The 23,923-nt window shown below is 25.1% G+C and overlaps 1 protein-coding gene across 4 annotated transcripts in view; it reads right to left on the bottom strand.

The window, feature by feature from the left end:
• The window catches only part of LOC128959549 (hepatocyte nuclear factor 6-like), a 41,664-nt gene extending 22,138 nt beyond the window's left edge, over positions 1-19,526 (bottom strand). For 3 of the 4 annotated variants that reach the window (XM_054305527.1, XM_054305530.1, XM_054305528.1), the window contains exon 1: positions 17,466-19,526. In XM_054305527.1, coding sequence (XP_054161502.1) covers positions 17,466-19,161 — 1,696 coding nt within the window. In that variant the 5' untranslated portion in view covers positions 19,162-19,526. The remainder of the gene's footprint in view (positions 1-17,465) is intronic. The other variant, XM_054305529.1, reaches the window with a different exon arrangement.
• Positions 19,527-23,923: the final 4,397 nt, after the last annotated feature.

Below are 23,923 nucleotides of genomic sequence, written 5' to 3'. Positions count from 1 at the left end.
ATAGTACTCTAGGTTTGCGTTTTCCCAACAAATCAAATAAATATAAAAAAAGTTAAAAAAAGAGAACAATATTTCCACAGAATATTCGTGGGGAGAAACACAGGGATTCTGTTATATGAAAGCTTATGGAGACTATGGTTCAAAATACTTTACTTTGACTCTCTCTCTCTCTCTCTCTCTCTCTCTCTCTCTCTCTCTCTCTCTCTCTCTCTCTCTCTCTCTCTCTCTCTCTCTCTCTCTCTCTCTCTCTCTATGTAAGTCTTATGAGACAGTCATAATGTATGTGTTTCCACTTTTAGTATATATACTGTATATATAGTGACTGGGATATGGTATGGTTAGGTCTGAGAAGCAAACAGATGCTAACACTAGGAACGGCTATTTTTCTTTGTCACAATCATCACAGATAAAGATAGTTTTGTCATAGAGTACATTGAAAATAAGCTTTTATAGTATTTCAAACTATTTCACTTTTGCCCAATAGTGTCGGTGCCCTTAAATGTTTGTGATGGACACTCAGTTAGATTGTAATGTTATTTAGTTGCGATGACCTTACAATGTATTGTTCTCTATCTAACTATAGTTGATATATAAAAACATAACTCAACACAGTTTCAACTCTCACTAAAACTTTTGCAGACATTGATAGCAATCAAACTCAACATCAATTGCATATCACTATTCAATTTACTCTATTTCTATGTTTAAATGCTTACAAAATAAAAAACTAATGTTTCACACAAATAATTGGCAATGAATTTCATGGGATTATCTCAAACTCGAACACATTTCAAACATTTCATAAAATATAGTATTTGTAATATCATTATATATTATAATAAAAAGTTTTTCAATTTGAGTTTTTAAAAAATAAATGGATAATGTATTTTACATTTACACTTTGTAGTTCACATATAAAAAATAAAGACATTTGAAAAAATGTTTAGTTATTCAAAAACAAAATAATAATAATTTTAAACAATTAATTTTAATGTTTATAACTAGAATAAAATATTAAAATATTTGAATTATAAAAATTTATTACAAGTTACAATAGCAATTAATAAATTAAAAAATAATTTATTTAAAATAATTGAATTATAATATATAATTTAAGCGCTTGTACTATACTATATTTTTATGTTTATTTATTTATTTTTATATGTTTAAATGTTGCAAGCTTACTAGAAATTAAAGTTTTAAAATAAATTTAATAGTGCGCTCAATAATTGTATGCAAAACGCAAACATAAGCTATAAAAACATCACTAAATAAGTGACTCATTGGATATCATCATTTGCTTTGCCATTGAATTATATATAATGTTATGAAATGTTTATTTTATAATACAATTGCCGAAGCAATGTATTGTTAACGCGCTTTCGTGTTTTGTCTTAAAGCAAACCCGAAATATATTTGTTATAATGTAGAGTAAGTGAAATTTATTGACCAATATATGAGACATACAAACATCTAAATACAAGACATCAAATATCACACAAACAGATACACAAAACAATAAATACTACAAACATTGCTATCCCCTAATAGTTACCGGATTTTGATATCAAAATATTATTAATAAGTTTTTATCACTATATTAGCGTTTTTTATTAACTGTTTTATTCTTAATTTTATAAATTTATATATTTTATGTGATAAACACAGTATTAGTAATAATTAATTAAATTTACAACAATATCATTTGTATTAATATATTGTTAATAATTAATATACATTACAATGTATATATTATTTGCTAAATATTATGCATAAACATATATTTTTTACTTGTTTATTATAGCCTTGTTATTAATCTATCACAACGTAATAATAATAATAACAGACTCTCACATTTGTACTGTAAATATACAGTATATCATAAATACTGAGCCATACTTACAATATTGTATTTGGTATTCAATAAACGTAATAAAATGTCAATAAAAATCATTTTACTTTGCTTTGCATGATTTCAAATGAATATACATATTTGTAAGTACAGTATATATAAATACAACCCAACTATGATTGGAAAGGCAATAAATTCAATTAACGTAATAAATATTCAATAAATTTACGCTAAAATATATATTGCATTGCATATAATTTATATACTGTATACAGTATAAAGCTATTTTATAAGTATATGTATATAAATTATGTAATTTAGTAAATATATATATATATATATACAGTATATATGGCGTACTGCATATAATAAAGACGTGGTTGTATTTTATTTTTATGCTTTTTATACATATATAATGTTATATACGTACAGAATATTATATGGTATTTGAGAAATTCAAATGTAAATTATGTTTTTAAAAAATAAAATAAGGGTTTAGTATGTGATATGATTGCCATTCAATACATGAATGAAATGCATTGTTAGATAAGTAAATGCATTCAGAGATGTTAGTTATAGTGGTTTAGCTGTTGATAAATCCGGTTTAGGGATGCAATAGTTAGCTCAATAGTCTTTAGTTTACATTAATTATATTTTTAAAAATTAAAATAGCATTATATTTTATAAATTAAAAGCATTCAAAAACATGCATTAAATTGACTTTTCTTACCCATACATAAGATTGAATCACTAATTTTAGAAAACAATAAATAAAAATGTTTTTACCTGTAAGTAGAAAAAGATTTAAAAAAGATTAGTTTTTTATAATTTTTATACATAATATAAAATTAATTATAGATATTATTTATTTCTAAAAATCTAGTAAATACAAATATTATGAATGAGATTTTGGAAATTTTTTTAATTTTGCGATTGGCTTAACTAATAAGCAATTTTTATTAAGTATTTATAAAATTACAACATTATAAAACATTAATCAAATATATTCTATCATTTTTTATTTTAAATAAGAAAACTTTTTACATAAAAATCAGAAAAAATTAAAACTATAGATAAAGACCTAATAAAAAATTGAAAACTCGACAATTTTTATATTTAGAAATTTCTCAACTTTTATGACACAATATATTTATATAAATATTTTTTTAATAATGCTTACATCAATACTTATATTTAATTTTCATTGTTTTAAATTATTACCATAATATACATAATTATATATGTAATAATTAATGCAATTAAAACAATTAAAAAATATATTAAATTTAATATAACATATTAAACTTTATAATAAATGACAATTAATTTTCTAATATTATTAACATATGACTTTTTAATTGTCTCTTTTTAAAAGTAACTAAACTATATTTAATTATATTAACACAGCTATAAAAATAGCACTTTATAATATAATTTATTTAGTTAATAGTAATACAATTCCTAATTTAATTTGATATAAATTATTTTATTGAAAATACTAATAAACAGAGAGAGAGAGAGAGAGAGAGAGAGAGAGAGAGAGAGAGAGAGAGCAAAATAAGTGAATCGTAAATCATTTATTTTGTTGTTTTGTGGTTCTCCTGTAAAATAAAAATTAATTTTTTGAAAATATCATTCAAAATGATAGTCTTATTAAAAAAAAATTGAGAGAGAAGTGATGTAATGATTTGCAGGTTTGTTATCCCATGATTTCAATGATTTTTTAACTAAACATATAAAAAATGTAGCAATATTTGTATCATCAGTCAGTTATTTATTACTATCAATTGATTTGTCTGCAAATCATAGTAATGAATGACTGACGCGTTTGAATGAATTTTTAGTTTTTGTGTGTCAAATGAGATAACTTTTTAAAAACTAATGCTTAATATTGCTTTGCTCTCTCTCTCTCTCTCTCTCTCTCTCTCTCTCTTAGTTTGAGTCTCTGGGGATATGCACACAATTTCACGGACCACTGATATCGGCAATAATATCGCAACATCACAATATAAACAGTGCTCCGCACAAACATACATAATATAAGCTAAACTGTAAGCCTAAAAATGTGAACTCAATTTGAGCTCATATCATATGATACAGTATATACTCAATAAGTATTTCAATAATATTATACTCGAATATTTACTTTAAGTGATTAACTATATATTATAATATAACTTTTGGTAAAATGAAATACTAAGTTAACCTAACTATCATTTAAATAAAAATGTTGCTTGCTCTTTACTAATTAATATTATTACAAAATACATATTAATAATTTGTAATAGTAATAATATATTGTATTTATATTTATAAAACAATATATATTAATATATTTATGTTTTGTTTATTATCTAGTTAATATTCAGTTATAATAGTATATTTAATTGGACAATGAGGCGGTAAAACTTTAAGTTAGCAAATATTAAAATGTTTTTCTATTTTTATATAAATATATTGCTAATAATATAGTAATAAAAATTACATAAAATATTTAACTTAAGCTATAATTCTTTTTTTTCTATTATAATTACTGTTGTTGTGTTGATGTATCAGAAAGGCATCGGTAGGTAAGGTGTTTGCGTGCATCAAAACGTATATATATAAAAAAAATTGCTTTTAGCTAAATATATGTATACTATACTATACAGTCAAATAAAAAATAAGACAATCCATCGTATCTATGGATACAATTGAAAAAACATTGAAATGAAAAGTTTCTTCTATTAAAAAATATTTATACATCTCTCTCTCTCTCTCTCTCTCTCTCTCTCTCTCTCTCTTAATTTATACAATAAAGTACACACCATTGTATACTTATAAGGAAACGTAAGAGTTTTGTGTGATTTTTTTCTTTAATAAAGTTTAGAGATATGTTATAAAACCTATAAATCATTAGATATAGTTAGATATATGAATAAGTAATAAATATAATGTATTTTACTAACAAACAAATTTATACAAAAAAAAATGTTTTATTTTCAACAAATACTGCAATAATAAAAAAAAGTATAGAATATGTTATAATTAGAATATATTAACAGAATATTCTAGTATTTAAATGTATGATAAATAACTTATATTATTAAAAGGAAATACTGTATATAAAAACCATAAAGTAATTAATAATTATTAAAAAATATTTTTTTAGTTATTGTTAATAAACTACAAGAAATGTCTTTAAATTATGTTAACATTAACTTCAAATAAAAGAATATGAAATTATACACAAAAATAGACAACTCTTTACTATTGTAAACAAAAGACTACTTTTGTGTGTCATTTGCTAACCTCTAAAGAGATTTTGAGACATAAATCCATAGCATTAGAGCTTCTTAAGGGTTGGTCCACACCTGAGACCAACAAATGAACAGAAAAACAACAGTAAATACAAATTTTCTCTCATCTCTTCTCTCTTTTTTTATTAGACATTATCTCTACTGAAGACTCATTGTTTTTGCTCATTCATTAAAGTCGGAACTAAACTTAGACTAAAATAAAAGTGAACACAAATACAAGTATTGACTCTAACTGTATATATAATGTATTTAGTGGATGAATGCAAACCCTAATACAAGTAATACAAGTGTTTAACTCTAAAGCAAACAGTACTTTGATTTTTGTAGACATTTTTAACCAAAAACATCAAACGTTAACATTATCGATGTTAAAACTTGAATAACATAGCATTTAAATAAATTGGTTGGCAAACTAAATAAACAGTCATTTCAATTAGTATGCAGTTTTGGCCACTTAGCATAAGTCACTGTAATTTTAATCTGGATAAGTTTACTTTATATATATTCAAACTATTATTCTTATGCATAGACCATGATAATTTGATAATTTGATAATTTTTACATTAGATAATGCTTTCAAAGTATTATTATTAATTGAAAATAATTATTCAAAATGTTTTGTCAAACAAAATAAACTAGGTAAGTTTAAATGAAACATTTTGGATCACTGTTAGTTCATACTTTAAATTGAAGACTCAGGACTAATAATTTCATTGAGATTCCGGTTAATCACAATTGAAACAGCACTGCAAGTCATACGCACTGTTATATTACATAGCAATCGTGATATACATTATATATATATATATATATATCTATATAATGTTGACAAAAGTCTGGTCACAGAAAACTACTGTATATTATATAATACTCACTCATCTCTTATCCATTTTTGCAGTCTTTCCTTATAGTGATTCACGATATATGTGTCGCATAGCAACTCAATTCCCATAAGAGGAAAGCACCGGAAGACGACATAATTACTATAAATCTGAGGACTAAAGCCTAACACCAACTTTGACAACAAACGTGACTTTATATGTACGACAAAACTTGAAGTTTGCATTTAATTCAATTTAATTTAATAATCACTTAATATTTAAACCAAAATTTTATTATGTGTTTTATACTGTTTGATAATTTTTTAAAAATACAATTATTATATAAAACTAATAATTAGATAATTTTTTTTAAATATTTGATATATTATTGAATTTTAAATCACTATTACCATCAAGATTTATTACATAGATAAAATTAAACATTAAAAATTATCATTTATTTATGATTTCTACTTTAAATATTGTTATTATGACTATCATAAGTTGTTATAAGTAACTTAATAATAAATAACTTAAAAACAATTATAATTGTTATATTTATTTACATATTACTTGTTTAATCAAATGTAAAAAAATTGTCAATAATTTGAGTATTGTATACAATAATAGATTTTTTCGTACGACTTATCTATATTTTCAGCAAATAGTTACTGATTTTCATTTATTATATTTTGACTATTAGTGAAATAGTGAATCGAGAGTTATGTAATTTGTGTCAATTTATCAAAAATGATCTCAACTTTAATATTGTCTCTTAAGTAAAGCACTGATTTTTTTGTCATGAAATGCTATTTTTACCCTTTAAATAGAGTCAATAAAGCAAATACTGGTTTAAAGTATTAATATAAAGATATAAAAAGTTGTTTAAAGTGTCTATACTATAACCCAAACACGTGGTAACAAACTTGTATAACAATAGTTGTATAGTACTTAACTTAAAAACTCATTTTTTATATATATTATATAATAATACTTAATAACAATCATTGAATTGTATTGAGTAGTAGTTGTTGAGTTGGTTGCGACTAAATGAAGAGTTATCACTAAATTTGAACTTTAAATGAAAGTGTTGTGTTGTGTTGCTATGAGTTTAAATTAGTTAATAAATAAATGATTTAAACAAACAGTGACTTTATATATTTAGATGACTAAAAATATTTTCAAAAGATTATTTAAAGAGGCCTTCGGGTGATCACATGTTTGGCATTTATAATAAGACAAAAGCTTTGAGATTATTATAGAGATTGTGTATGCAGTGTGTGATGATCTCTGGTTTGTCTCATTAGACCGACCATCATATGGGTGTATATGCCTAACGATATGATTGCACTCACCAATGATGGCAAGTGATGGCCATTTACTCATTCACTGATATCACAAAAACATTGCATACAATACCAGATGGGAAATACACACACACACACACACAACATATATAGATATACAGTATATTCTGTATATGAGAAGCGTTTCACTAACTGGTCGGCTATAAAGGCGGAGAACAGCATATCATTCAAAACTAAATGACAGCTTTTGCTTATCTTTTTTTTGTCGTAATTTTACTAAATTTTCTGAGTTTTATAACTATTTATATATAAAAAGGGAGCAAATGTATTGAGAATTATATGAGTGAGTGAGTGAGTGAGTGAGTGAGTGAGTGAGTGAGTGAGAGAGATAGAGAGAGAATACTAAATGTAATTAATGTAACTAAAATAATCATGATAAATTATAATAAAGTTGTTATTAAACTATAATTTAACTACATATTATATATATTTGAATTTACTATAATTTACAATAATATAAATATATACAAAGATATATTATGAATTAATAGTAAATTGGATAAAATTTATTATTAATTCTAGTATTATTATATATTTGAAAAAATATATAAAATATTATAAATTGAGTGCTGTTTCGACAAATTTCTAGTACATAACATACAGTACTGGAGCGAGATTTCAAAATAATTGTATCCAAAGGGCATTTCTATAAAAGCATTTCTTTTTTAAGTATATTTTATATAAATTGTTGTCGAGGAGTATCTTTAGTTTTTTTATTTTTATAATTTAAAGTTACATAATTTTTTATATATTTAGTTTTTTGTATGATTCGGTCAAATAAACTCAAATTGCCTTAAATCAAATTATTTCTTATTATTCTAATAAATATAAACATTAGTTTTACATTTAAAAACATATCTTAAATTTTTTGAAATATTACTATAAATATAATAGCTATTTTTATTTAAAATATTATTAAGATAGTTTAATTTATAATATTCAATAAATATGATTTATATAACTTGATGATGAATTGTGTTACTTTATCTGCTTAATTAAAAATATATTTATATGATTAGCCATTTTTATAATAGTATTATAGTTTAGATGTTCATAAATTTTTTGATTACAATTAATGTTTTTAAATATAATATACAATAATTGCCAGTTTTTCTTATGGTGTTTGTCTTGTATTCAGACACTCGGTTCCTTTGACCCGAACTTTGCAATTATATTATTTGTAAAATATATTTGACTTATTCAATGAAATATTTACATATATGACTAATTACTTTATAAATTGTTTTAAAATATAAAATCTATTTGTTTTGTATCTAATTTTAATTCAATTTAAAATTCTTATTATAAAGATTTTAATTATTTTTAAATCAAATATAATTTTCAAAAAAAAATTTACAAAAAATTAAATTGCATTAAATACCAGTAATAATAATAAATAATGTTTTTATATATTTATATATTATCACAAATGTATTAATGCATTTTAATTTACATTTTTAATTTATATATTATTTTATTATGCATCCAATTCTAACGTTATTTAAAAATTTACATACTATTTATGTAATTGTATTTTACTTATTTTACTTTATAAACATTTTTATGCTAAATATCAAATAAAAATAATAATAATAAAAGTAAATTATAATGTCTTTTATTCACACGTTTACTAATGCCATAAGTTGTGACTTATTTGCAAAAATATAGCAAAATATTTAGCATATATATGGGTAACAAAGCGTTAAGAGTGAGACAATTGAATGTTGAAAGCAAAACAACATATTATTGAATATAATATAATCTAATATATTGTTGTGTTGTATGAGTAAGAAGTCTTTCTGTTTTGTTCATTGATTTTAAGATATTTATATATTCACATAAAGTCATATATTTATATATTTTTAGTATAATGTTTAGTATAATAGATTTTGAGAGCTTTTTATTATTAATATTAAATTTATTATTGCATATGTCCATCACTTATAAATATAAAAAATGTTATTATTAAAGAAAGAAAAAAATTCAATATCTTTATTAAATATAAAACAACTTTTTATTGTTTAAACAATGAATGATAAAATCAAATAATAAAAAAGCTTTCCAATTAATAAAAATCTATTTATATAAATATTAATCAATAAAATGTAGTAAATATATACCTGTATATAAATTTGTCAACAATTGTTCATTCACTACCATAACTGTTGGAAACATTTATGAATTTAACACTTTATCATAATTTAGGGACTTTTGTCATATATTTTTATTTGAGAAATGAATTGCAAACAGTTTGTGTGGTTTAGCTTTTGAATTGTGATTAGTTTATGTAATAGGAAACAGAAATTACATTATTATATTTATAAATAAATAAACTATAGTTTTATGAGGATTCAAATACAATTATTACAAAGCATTGCATTTCAATTTCAATCTCTACTGTCATTCAATTCTTGATAAAAAACCAAATGAATTGAATATATATATAAATATATACAGAATAGTCTCCATAATAACTGAGTCATAGGCCTTACCAACTGAATTGGTATATATCGTATTGCAATCAAATTGTATGACATTAATAGACATTGCGTTGAATAATGATATATACGGTATTTGAGTAAAAAATAAAACAATTGACTTAAAATTTGTGGAGAAATCTATTGACTTTTAATACGTCTAACAACTTGTTTGGGATTCATATGGTTTGAGAATTAACACATCTTTCAGTTATTACAGAATATTTTTTATCCTTTTTTAAACCAAAATATTATTTTTTAAATAAAACATATTTTAAATAATAATATTTTATTAATAGCTTAAAAACATTTTTATAACAATTTGTTGTTGTTGTTGTTGTGCTGAAAAACAATTTTTGTTAAAAAATTTGCATTTGAAAAATAAAATTTGATGACATTTTTCACATCATTTTAATTTATACTTATATATATAGTACTATTGTATATACAGTATATAAATTTATATTATATGACTGTATGTTTTGTGAACCGCTTTAAAGATATGTTTTGTAAGTTAGGACTGCATTTGAAACGAATGACATCTCATATAAGATCTGACTTTTTCTTTATGACTCTTTCAGTGTATACTCTTTGAACTTCTTGTGCGGATTTACACAACACTACATAATAATATATGAGTGAGAATTACATCCCTTTTCTCGAAGACTCATTGCATTCCTTTATATTGTCGTTTCAGTTAATTTTGCCGCTGTTTTGCTTCAAAAATATATAGCAAAAACACTTGCATTTCATTGCTTTTAATGCCATTTGCTATTTGTTGGCAAAGGAAGCACTAAAGTCTGACCAAAACATAACAAAAAACAGATATACTAGTCATCTACCCGTGCAGTGCCAATGTGTTATACACTTGCATTCACTGACTATGGCATCCCTATGACTGTGATATCAAGCTGTGACTCAATAGCCGTCGGTTTTGCTGCTGTTTTCATATACAACTGCTTTAACACAATGGGTTTACCTCTAAAAGTGGTAAATGTTTTGCATTTCACATATGTATAAAAATATAGAAAAAAAACTATCAATTATAAAACCACTTCCCAATCACCCCCTGCTTATAACACATGAATCAAAAATGAATGAAATATACATTGCATTGACAGCACTTCTATATGCAAAAAACACTGACAGTTACTCTAGCTATTGCTTAATACATCAATTTTACTTAACTATATCCTAAAAAACGGTTCTAAAATAATTTTTGTGACAAACTATTATAAAAATATTTGAATGTTTAAACATTACGACATTTTAAATGCTGATATTAAGAATATTATTATTTTTTTAGTTTAATAACAAATTAAAATCAGTGTATATTTATTGATGATGAAGATTATCCAACTATACAAATAACTAGTGTCTCTACAGAGTGTCAATGCTTTTGGGATTTATATGCGACAAACACATAGACACACACACCCACACATACACACACACATACACACACATACACACACACACATACACACACATACACACACACATACACACACACACACACACACACACACACACACACACAAACATACGATACTGAAAAAAATGTTTTCAATTACATCGTCTTATATCAGTTTCTATAAAGAGATTATATAGCGATTGAAAATATTTGTTGGCAACGACTTGATTGCTGTTAACTTTGACGCACACAACAAAACTGGAGTATTATTTGTGTAAACATAAGTTTAATACTCTCTGTAAATGTCTTGTCTTAATCTCTTAAACATATATATAAAAAGCACAGAAAAATAAAAAAAATTATATAAGTTTAGGATTTTCTAAATTACTGTTTTTTATATAAGATATTTTACATGAAATAACTATTTTGTTTGTTTGTCTATTTTGTATTTTTTGTCCATCAGTAATAAATATATGTCATCACTAATAATTTTCATTGCATATAAAGTATTATATATCAGCTACTATTATTATTATTATTATTATTATTATTATTAAACTACATTTTTGTCTGATAATTTTTTATTTTTACTAAAACACTATATAAATAATATAAAAATAGTTGTAAAATAATTGTTTCACTGAAAAATATAATATATAAATATATAAAATTGAAATAAAAATTTGTCATTTGTATACTGTATATGTACTTATAATATATACTGTATACAGTATACGGTATATATAAATATAAGTAATAATAAAAGACATTTTCTTTACTATTGCTTTTGATATAATGTTATTATATTTAGTTTATTAACCTTAAAATTATTATATAGCTTTATAAAGTTTTTTTATTATTAAATATTTATGTTCTTATATAAACACAACAATATTATGATAAAAATTATTTTGTATTACGAAACACATTGAAAATATTATAAAACAAAATAAGAATTATAAAAAATTATACTTAGTTTTAAATAAGTATAACATTAGACTTTTTAATGATTATTTAGTAGACACGCATCACTATTATTTCATTTTATGTAAATACTTTAATATAATAAATGGACATTTATATAATATTTTTTGGTTAAAATCATACTATATATTTAATATTTATATATAAGCTTAAATAAATATATCATAATTTATAAATTAAAATTATAACATATAAATTACTTATTATTTTATAATTATAATTTTTAATTTTACTTTGAATGTATTTTATAAAGTATGAAAATATCCACAAAAAAATTATTATATAGTAATTGTATTTTGATTATAATAAGTTACAACTTTAAGGTACTTTGTTATTATATAATAACTTTCTGTATTATTTATATATTATAATATATTTTATAAACAACTTTGCTTTTATATTATATCAGACAAATAACATTTTTTAATTAGTTTAACTTAATTACTGTTGTAATGTATTCAAATATTTTATATTGTTATCAACTAAACTATGAATTTGAACAAAAATACTTTTAAAATTTTATATTTTTAATTATTATAATTATTTAAAACATTTAAAATAATATTCACAAAAAATTAATAAATTTGCAATACAGCATATATTTAAATATGTTATAAATAAAAATGTTTTTTAAAAGCGCTATTTATATGCCATAAAAGTTGATAACTTATGAAAGTATTTATTGGTTACGGTTGACAAATCATTTCAAGTAATATATGGACTAATATTTAAATGTCATTTATAAGAGTAAGTATTCGTTACATATAATAGTAAAAGCAATATATCTATCAATAAGCAAAACTAATCGCACTCTTATGGTATGTATTTCTAACGTAAATTTCTTATATCTAGTTTATTGTCATTTCAATGCACAGTTAGTAATGCCATAAATGCAATGTCAGCACTTGGAGTTCACAACTAATACAGCATCTTTATATCTCACTTACTCTTAATATATTATATGCTCTCTCTCTCTCTCTCTCTCTCTCTCTCTCTCTCTCTCTCTCTCTCTCTCTTTCTCTTTCTCTTTCTCTTTCTCTCTCTCTTTCTTTATCCAAAAATATTATCTTTTTCCTCTAATTTATCGCCAAATTAATATGAAATATTTGCGGCTAATTTATGTCTGTGTTTTAAATTACTTAAAATATTGTTTGATTAATAAGATTTGATATGAAATTAAATGTTTTTTTAAAATAAGCAACAAAACAACATAACAACAACAAAAACGCTATGAATTTTATGCAAAAGCAACAAAATAAAGATATATTAATAATACATTTATATTTATTTGCTCTATTTGTTAGCAGCAGTTGTTAAACTCCCAAAACATCATCAAATACTATATTTTTCTTTATATATAATATTATTTATATTTAGTGAGGTTTTCCAACATATGAAAAGCCCTGCGGTGTCACTACAGAGAAATAGACGACCAGTTTTGTGAACTAAATTAGTAGTGAAAACAATAGCTTTATTCTGTTGTCTCACTTATGGCTATACTCTCATTCAACACAACTATTCAAAAGAGATGGTATATTTGTGAGTCATTATTTGGTAAAACTATGAGAATTTGTGGATACACTGTACTCTATGTATGAGAGTAGGCATCAAATTGATGCCAACACACACACAGACACACACACACACACACACACTCTGAAACATACATAAGCCTTATAATAGGGTTGAATGCAAGGGTGAGGTCCCTTATATTCCGAGTTTTAATATCTCTATGACAACACTAACACATATCAAATGGTTTGCATTGCATGTGTGTGTGATATACAGCAACTATAATATTAAGTTATAATACAGTACTCGGTATATATTAAAATGTATTGCTTTTTGTTGGGTTATATTATAACTTAGCCGATATAACATTAGACAATTGAATATAAGACAAACAAAGCGCACATTTATTTATCAAGTTATCGGTATATCACTGTTGAGGGACTTTTGTTACCCAATTGGGAACCCATTGACACATCACAGAGCATATCATCTCATTTTTTACCTATTGATGACATTGACAGTCATCATATAAACTAACCCTAACTTTTAATCTTACTTACAATTTATATAATATATACTAATTTATTATATATACCGGTAATACAGTATATTAATAGCTTTATGACAAAAAATGAATATTACAAACACTAACTTACTTTCAAAATATATTTATAATCAAAAACAGATTTATAAATTAAGTAAATATTTTTTAGAAATAAACAATTATCTGGTTTAAGTACACATCCAATATTAAATAAATATTATATACCGGTAGTATAACTATAATGATTATTTAATACAAAAAATATATGTCTAGCACATATGGATTAATTATGATATAAACAGGTTTGATAGTCACATAAAGGTTACTACTATTAAATATATAATTGTGTTTTTATTTTCTGTCTATTATTTAAATTGTTTCACACAAGTGTTTTATTACCAACTTTTATGTAAACAATATAAGAAAAAATTTTCAATAAAATAATATTATTAGTAACAATTGGAAAATCGTTTTAATTAAGATAACATCAATTGATGCGTCCAATCATATAAAATAAAGTAAATTTTTGATGGTTTGTTGATATTATATAAAAACTGTTAAGTTTATATTGAAAATATCATATAACATCATTTAAATGCATTAAAATATATATCTATGGTTAATTATATATTAATGATTTATAAAATATTAAAAAAACTAATACTAAAAAGTATTCATTTATTTTTAGTTATAATAATAATATTATAATAATTGATAGGTATCTTAATAGTAATTATAAGATAAATTTAGAGATTAATAATAAATTTATGTTTTACTTCAAGTTCATTGAATTTTTATATTATTATGAATAATTGAAACCCTATTGGAAATTATTGATATAACACATGAAGCAATATAAACAATCGTTATAATAGTTGACAATAAAATTCAACAACAAAAATAAACAAATCATTGTAATATGTTTTCTGTCAATAAAACTGACAAACACTTTAAAATTTATGAGAAAATGATAGAGAAATCTATAATAAAAATTAATAATCAATACTTAGATAATTTTAAAAATATATGTCATTTATGATATCATAGAATTTATATAAATACTATTATATTTGTAAATTTGTAAAAAATTTATCAAATTTTTTATTGAAAAAAATTATAGATAATTTAATTTTCAATAATTTATTAGAAAGTATTATTTCAATGTTATAAATTTGTAAAAATAAATAAAACTTGTAATAACATTGTAAAATTGTTAGTAATACTTGTATAAATGTTAAAATAATATTAAATAAATAAAGACTTATTCAATGAAACAATGAAAATAATTTACATAAATTTATATAAGTTTGAATTGAGACATAAAATGAATGTTATTTTGCAATTTATTATTTTAACTCAATTATTATCCCATTGAATAAGGATTAGAATTATATAATATTTTATGCTCTAATGAAATTGTTTTTATAATTATAATTTATATATAATTATAATATATATATATATATATATACTGTATAATGTAATGTTCATTAATTTAAGTAAGCTTTTAATGTATTTGAAAATTATTTGTGAAATAATTATCAAAAGAAAAATATATAAATATAATAATTTAGATCTAAGTATTATTTTTTCATGTAAAGCGTTTTAGTTTTTTTAACAATATTATATATTTAAATAATTTGAAAAAATTTATAGCATTTTCTAATATTATATCTCATTTTAACTTAACAGTATATATTAATATGTTTATTTGTTTATCTGTCTATATGTATGTATGTATGTGTGTGTATGTGTGTGTGTGTATGTGTGTGTGTGAGAGAGAGAGAGAGAGAGAGAGAGAGAGATAATCATATTTATGCTTTAAACAAATCAATCAAAGACAGCAAAACAATACACGTTGTTATATAACATGAGATATAATATTATATTATGAATATTATTATTATTATTATATACTGTATTATTCAAAAATGCGGCAACAAATCGACCGAGAATTCAATGACAGACAAACTTCAACAACAAAATAAAAGTGAAATGAATTGTGAATTTATGGCAATATAAATGTTGTTATCATATAAACAGTAAAAATTGCCCATAAATTCACTAAATATAAATATTGTAGTTATATTTCACAATACAGTACTTATATTATAAAATTTACATTTCACAAAACTCTTTTTAATTTACAATCTGTTTTAAATAGTGTTTACATTAATTTTAATTTTTGGTTAACCACTAATAAAAAAAAGTTATTTTAAATGATTTTTTTTACATTATTGAGAGATAAAGTATTGAACAATCATATGAACTGTTCAATTGTCAGGTGCTCTTTACAGGGCTTATGTTTTTATGTAAAAAATGTTATTTTTTTAGCGACTGAAGAGATGAATTGAAGTATTATTCAAAAGGAGACTTAATGTACCATAACTTCGCATTAATGTCAGTATAGTTTTTGCATATTATGTAATAACTACAATATTATACCAAACTATACTGTATTTAAAAAATATCGTATAAATTATATATAAAGTTATATTTTTAAATTTAAAGTATAGTATAAAATATAATATATATATAACATAACAAATAATATAATATGAATATAATTTTGTGTGGTGTAAATAAAATTTTTAAAATTATATTTTATTTAAATAATAAACTGTGTGATAAAAAAATTATATTTAAAATATAATAATAACATAAAACAAATTAAAAATAAATACAAATTCATAACAAATAATTAATTTTTAAAATAAACAAACAATGTGTATTTATAAATAACAATTAATAAAATAGTTTAAATTATATAAAAATGCAATAACACATAAATATTTACATACAAATAATGGCAAAACATAACAACTAAATAAAATTTTATGATATAATTTGTAACAATTGAAAAACAAGCAAACTATGTCTGTGTGTAACAATAAAATAAAAATATAATAAATAAAATTGTTTGACATAACACTCTAGACTTAAGATAAAAATCTAAAAATATTTATACAAAATATAATAAATGCGTTTTAAATAATAATAATTATTATTATTTATATATAAAAAATTAATACTGTATAATATACAGTGTATATACAAATATTTTTTTAAAAATATTGAATATATTGTGTCAATAAAAGGAAACTATTTTTGACAATAATTTATAGACAATATTAAAAACAAATGGGAAATTTGTGCTAAAATAAGTGATGACATGACAAATGTGTGTCCCCTTACCTGCGAGCCTGAGAGCAGACATCCTCTGGAACTCCGGTTCTTCCAACCATTTCTGCATCCGTCTGAATGTCTCGCGTCCGCTCTTGAGTTTGCTCCATGGCTTAGGGTTCCGGAGCAGATCGGACAGTGTTCCCTGTGATCGGCACAGGACTCTCTGTGCGAAGATAGCCTGTGGTATGGAATAACGTTTCAGTTCTGCACTAATCCGTTGTGCGAGATCTTTGGTGTTGATCTCCTCGATATCGTCGGCGCCATTGTTTGAAGCCGACGAAGAGGTTTGCGTCACAGCAGTATTGTTGCTGATAGTGGTCTGCTTAGTGTTATTGGCGCCAATGCTGACAATATGTTGTTGTTGTTGCTGTTGTTGTTGTTGTTGTTGTTGCTGCTGCTGCTGTTGCTGTTGTTGTTGTTGTTTGATTTGATTGAGTTGGTGCTGCTGATGATTGAGAGCATTAGCAGTGGTAACAACAGCGACAGGTGTTGATACTATAGTTGTGGCTAAGTTACTAATGCCTGCAGTGGCCGCCTGTACTATAGTGACCGTTTGAGCGGTCGGTGCAATAGCAGCGGGGGTTGGAGTGACTGCCTGTAAGACTGTGATTGGTTGCGGTGCAGCGGTCAGAGTGGTGGCCACCTTAACGTGTTGGGTGCCATGAGAATGAATCAGTTGCTGAGGTGCAGTGACCGAAGTAAGGACACCACTTACTGTTATGGGAACTGAACTCATCGATGACACGTGTGCTGAGGTGGGCGGCGGTGGAGATGGTATGTGACTTGAAGGTGGACTCGTTGGTAGTCCATTGAGGGCTGGCATTAATGATGTCGGCGAATGTAAATTAACAGATGACGGACTTTGAGGTGAGCCTTGTCTTAATGTATAGTCGTAACCATTGGTCGGCGACAGACTCTTGTCCGGGGAATGTAATCCGTTTGAGTGATAGGGCGGAGAGGGTATTGTCGTTGAGTGGTGTGAATGAATCCCGCCGTTTGTGTTAATGATCTGAGCGGCCGACACATGATGGTGATGGTGATGGCCTGTGGTAACACCAAGAGTTGGTGACATGTTTGACATGTTCATACCTGCAGCTGCCATAGCTGTACCTAATTTGTCGTATTGGTATTGATTAGCATTCATACCAAGACTAGTGTTTTGCATATGCATTAAAGTGAAGCCCCCGTTGCCGGGATGGCCATAATGGTGGGTGAACTTGTCGGACATGGTTGAGATCGGCGGTAACGGTTGTAGTGGCGTTAATGTGGCGTAAGAACTGGATGTAGTGAAGCCCGGAGGCGTCATTCGCCCGTTAAGTGTCTGATAGGTGGGCTCGGAGAGCACCCCCCGAAAGTCACTGGCATCAATCATACCGCTTGATACGGGAACTGTTACCACGTCCGATACGTCGGCTTCAACGTCTGGTTCTTCACAATTATCAACTTCTTCGTCTATATCATCGACAACGTCACCATCAGGTGAGTCGGTAACAGCTCTATTGGCGGCTATTTCATCAGCGATTTCATGGGCCGGCAATAACTCTGGAGGTTCAACACAACTGCCAACACTATCGACTGACTCGACTGTTTCGATGTTATCAACTGTTGGGACACCGCTTTCATCACTGTGGTTGTCATCAGCACTGGTATGACTGCTGCCACCGCCCATTTGCTGGTCGGCCAACTCTGAGCCCATGTTTTCCATGATTTGCGCGCTTCGATCCGTTTCAATGGCAATCAAAATGCATCGACCGCTACAACAACAGACACTCCTAAAGCACTCCTCTACCAGTCTGTCGATGAAATTTAACGATCGGTTTAAAGGGTTCGTCAAAGAAGCAGACAATCGTTATATCGATAGCGCCAGCGATGGGAACTTACACAACCTGGTATTGTGGCTAATACTCAGCCATTTTAGCGATTGGATCAAACCATAAGCTTCAATTGGTTCAAACACCAAAATACATACACACCATCAGCACCACTACCAAAGCAGGAGGACTATGACTATAAACAACGGCATCCACTTGTACTCCAAGTGCTCACAATTGCCATTCCATACATCTCTCGTCTACCACTCTCTTCTAACTCATGTAACGCATGCCTACATTGCATTCTCATCACAAAAACTGTGTTCTAAGTGCTATACGTATTGTATGTTTTGTTATATATGCTCTCTATTTAAAAGTCTACTCTATTTTGCTCTACTATTGGCACCACATCTCTAAAAAACCAGTGCTTTGTTATGTTTTGACTGTCAATGCAGTACTTAATCCAATGAGAAGTTTATTTGAGAAGCATTTGCAACAAAATGTCTTCTTTTTAGAGTCAAATGAATGCCATTTGAAATACAGGTATTCATTGACACGATTTTTGACAATATGTTTGATTTCGGCGGTGATATGTGTCTCAAGAGTTGCCACTCTTATAGTCCACACATCACTCACATGTAATTTTGTGAAAGCAGACGAATTTCCGATAAATTTGATTCTCAAATCGATAAATAATTGTGATGTGAGTGCGATTCATGCCTTTCCTCCAGTCATGCTCACCAACCATACCATACAATATCATACCACACACACACACACACACACACACACTAAGCACACAAAATAGATAAGCGCTTTCAATGTTTCAAAACAAAAAATAAATATTGTGTGCAATACCTATCCCTCAGCTGATATTAATATATGATGTTAGCTCTCCATCGATATCCCTTTCCCTATGTTTTATAAACAAAGAGTCGGCAAAAAATAATAGACTGCAAACATCAACATAGTTTAATAAAAATACAAAAATAATATAATTTCTTAATTACAGTATAATGTTAACCATTTAAATACATATATGATATAACTGTTATTTTGTTTTATTATATACAATATATCTAACATTTTTTACAGCTATATAAAATTGTTTAATTTGTTACCCATTCAATCTGATATTAATCAAAATAATTAGTTTATCACAAATTTACCGATAGCTTCAAACATTCAATAATTTTCTCATTACAACTTGATATTTATAATTAGCATATATTATACACTACTATACTAACTACTGTGCTATACTTTATTTTTTTCAACTACTAATATACATTTAATTATAGTGTTATACCAATTATTTATTATATAATAAAATATATTATTGTATTCATATGCCTAACTGTAAGTCATGAGAAATATCACATTATTTCTAATTTAAATACAACTATTCTGTAGTATGTAATAGTAATAGTTAAAATATATATACTGTATATTTAAATGTCAATCCCTCTATAATATATTTTATTTTATTTTTTGAATATTGTATATAAATATGTTTTTTATTGAAAGACACGAAAGTTTCGTTTTAGGCCAAAGTTTGTTACATAAATTTTTGCTAAAAATAGAGTGACTGTATTTGAGAGAGACTTTTGTGATAAAAACACTTGAATAAAGAGGACAAGAGTTGATGATATATACAGTATATTATAAAAGACTAGATGTGTGTGTGTGTGTGTGTGTGTGTGTGTGTGTGAGTGTGAGAGAGAGAGAGAGAGAGAGAGGTTTTGTTTTATTCACTGCTATATTATAGTGCGTGAACTCAACTCATTCTTTATAATGTGTTTTACTCCGGTATTACTGACTATTATTGTTGAAAGTGGAGGACATTGGAGTGGTTGTGAATGTGAAGGGAAAAAGTAGATATAGTTAGACATACTATGATTAGTTGTTAACAGTGAATCAGTTGGTTTGTGAGGGGAGAGTCAGAAAGAGAGAGAGAAAGAAAGAAAGAGAGAGAGAGAGAGAGAGAGAGAGAGATCCGCTGATATAACATAGCAATTGTATGAATCTGACAAAACAAAAAAAAGTAAAGCACAGCACAAACTGGTGGAGCATATCATGCAATGCCGTGTTGTATGAGTCAGTAGTAGTTGTGCTGTTGGCTATACCAATGGTATAACACTTATAATTAAAACAGGTCTACAATTCATTGCCAACTATTCTCCAGCTTAGGGTCTATCAGCTTATATTTAAACAAGTGATTGTACTTATACTTTATTATTGTAGTGTATTTTTATATACGATATATATTTTTTGTGAAAATTGGTTACTATTGGATACTTTAAAAAAATTTCGTTTTAAAACTAATAATAAAAACATTGGTTTATATATTTTATACTCATTTATTTAACTATAAATATCACAATATCCACACATTATATAAGTTATATACAAATGTGTTTATTTAAAAATTGTATTTTTTATTATATTTGAACTCTCATGTCATTAGCTTAATGTAGATTACAGTTGACAATACAGTAGACTACAAAACTAATATTTAAAAAACTTTATTACTTTTTATTAGTTTTACGAAAGTTTTATATATATTAATAATATACCTGTTAGACATCAACCTATGTTTATTTTACTAAACAGTAAAAGTAATGCAAAGAATATACTGTATATTCATTGAATGAATTATTTGTTTGTTTTCATATATATGATGATTGGGTGGTTTTATTATTAGGTTTAGGATCAAAAGTTTGATCTCTGAGCCCTAAAATCGCCCAAACATTATTAAATTGTCACTATTTTTATGAATATATTCTGTAATATATTTAATATGGAAATATATTCAAAAACATTGCAAATATATGACCACTAAAATGCTAATCAAGTTTACGATCCAATAAATAACAACTCATTGTTTATTATTATTGTATTTCAAGTTCAGTAGTGTTTAACCGTTTGAATGTATGATATATTTGTCGTACCATTCATTAGCTCCCCTTTAATGCCTCTTTTCCTTTCAGCACTATTACAATCTATTCATTCATTTAAATGGCAGTCCCTATAAATTAAGCCAATTTTCACATTCACACTACTATTCCTTTCAAATAAACTATTTTATATCATTTTGTATATAATAGTGAGTTATTAACGGTTAACGTAAAAATTAAAAACATTAATAACTATGTTTTTTGTGTACTATTTACACCAAAAACACAGTAATGTATAAAACACACTAATGTGTGTAAAGTAGAAGAGATATCAAACTTTTTTTTCTTCTTTTAAAGGTTTATATTTAAATCACTGTAAAGTTTGTTATGAGAAAATGTCTATCTTTTTTAGAGTATATGTATAATATATTGTCAAAAAGTTAGTTTTTCATGTGCTTTAATAGTAATATAGAAAAGTAAAGAGATTGTGTCATTGAACCAGTTTAACAATACACTGTTATGGCAATTGTGATCGCAGGTGGTGTCTCATTGTGTAATACAGTGTAATACTGGTCCCTATATTTTGCTATACTAAAGGCATACTCACTTACGGTATAATTTTGAGACACTAGGATATGAGCACATATACACATGGATTTAATAGTGATATATACAGAATATTCATATAATTTTGAAGCAAACATTGGATTTTAAGTGCAAAAGGAAAACCTTTTTTTTTTTATAATGCCTTATATGATGTGTCTGCTAATGTAGTTCTGCAGCTGTTTATCTATATTTTGCAAATTATTTTGATTGGAAAAGTATTGCTTATAATAGTCTACTATTTTGTTTTTTACAGACATTTAAATATATTTCAATATATGTTATTTTGTAAAATTATTTCAACAAAGAAAGTTGAACAAAACACAAAACGTCTATATATTGTATTATACGCAATCAAAATTGGTTTATAAGATATAAGTCCTGCATAGAAATAGGCAATAAAAAAGGGATATATGAGAGATATGATAATCATAACGGTAATAAAATGCACATATAGTAGTAAATATCCCGGTGCTCAGTAATAGACTCCCTACTGGAATGCTTTACACACAAAAATTTGCAGTAAATTTGTGTATAACATAAAAATATTAAAAACAACACTTTCTTATTGTTTATAACACTATTGTAAAATACGTACAAATGTAATGTTATGTAGTTTTCAATTTTATTACTAATAAATGTCATAAAATTTATATATTATATAACACATTGATTCAGACTTGACAATTTTATTCATTAAAATTTTGATATGTTTTATAAATATTTAAAAAAAAATAATTAATGCATTTAATTTTAGCGTAAATTAAATTTATAAATCATATAATTTATAATAATTTTAAAACAATTTTATTTATTAATAACAACAATTGTAAGCTTTAGAAAATATAATATCACCACTTTTTAAACTAACTCATTAAGATAATATATGGTATATTTAAATTAGAATAATTTTTTTATTAACATTTTAATAATTATTACAATATATTACAAAAATTTTATTAGTTTATATTAATTTATTATTATTTTAAGATTTGTAATTATTAAATTTTAAAACAAATCACTAAAGGATTTAACATATACAGTATATAAATAACTATGAATAATTAATTTACTAAATATTATTGTATCTTTATGTATTGTATAGATTTGTTACATTTATTGAACTCTCTCTCTCTCTCTCTCTCTCTCTCTCTCT

The sequence above is a fragment of the Oppia nitens genome, unplaced genomic scaffold, assembly GCF_028296485.1.
Source record: "Oppia nitens isolate AA-2021 unplaced genomic scaffold, nextdenovo-longstitch-racon4-pilon3 scaffold4_pilon_pilon_pilon, whole genome shotgun sequence".
NCBI lineage: Eukaryota > Metazoa > Arthropoda > Arachnida > Sarcoptiformes > Oppiidae > Oppia > Oppia nitens.
Note: the sequence above shows the minus strand (reverse complement) of the source record. Positions and strands in the feature narration are given on the sequence as shown.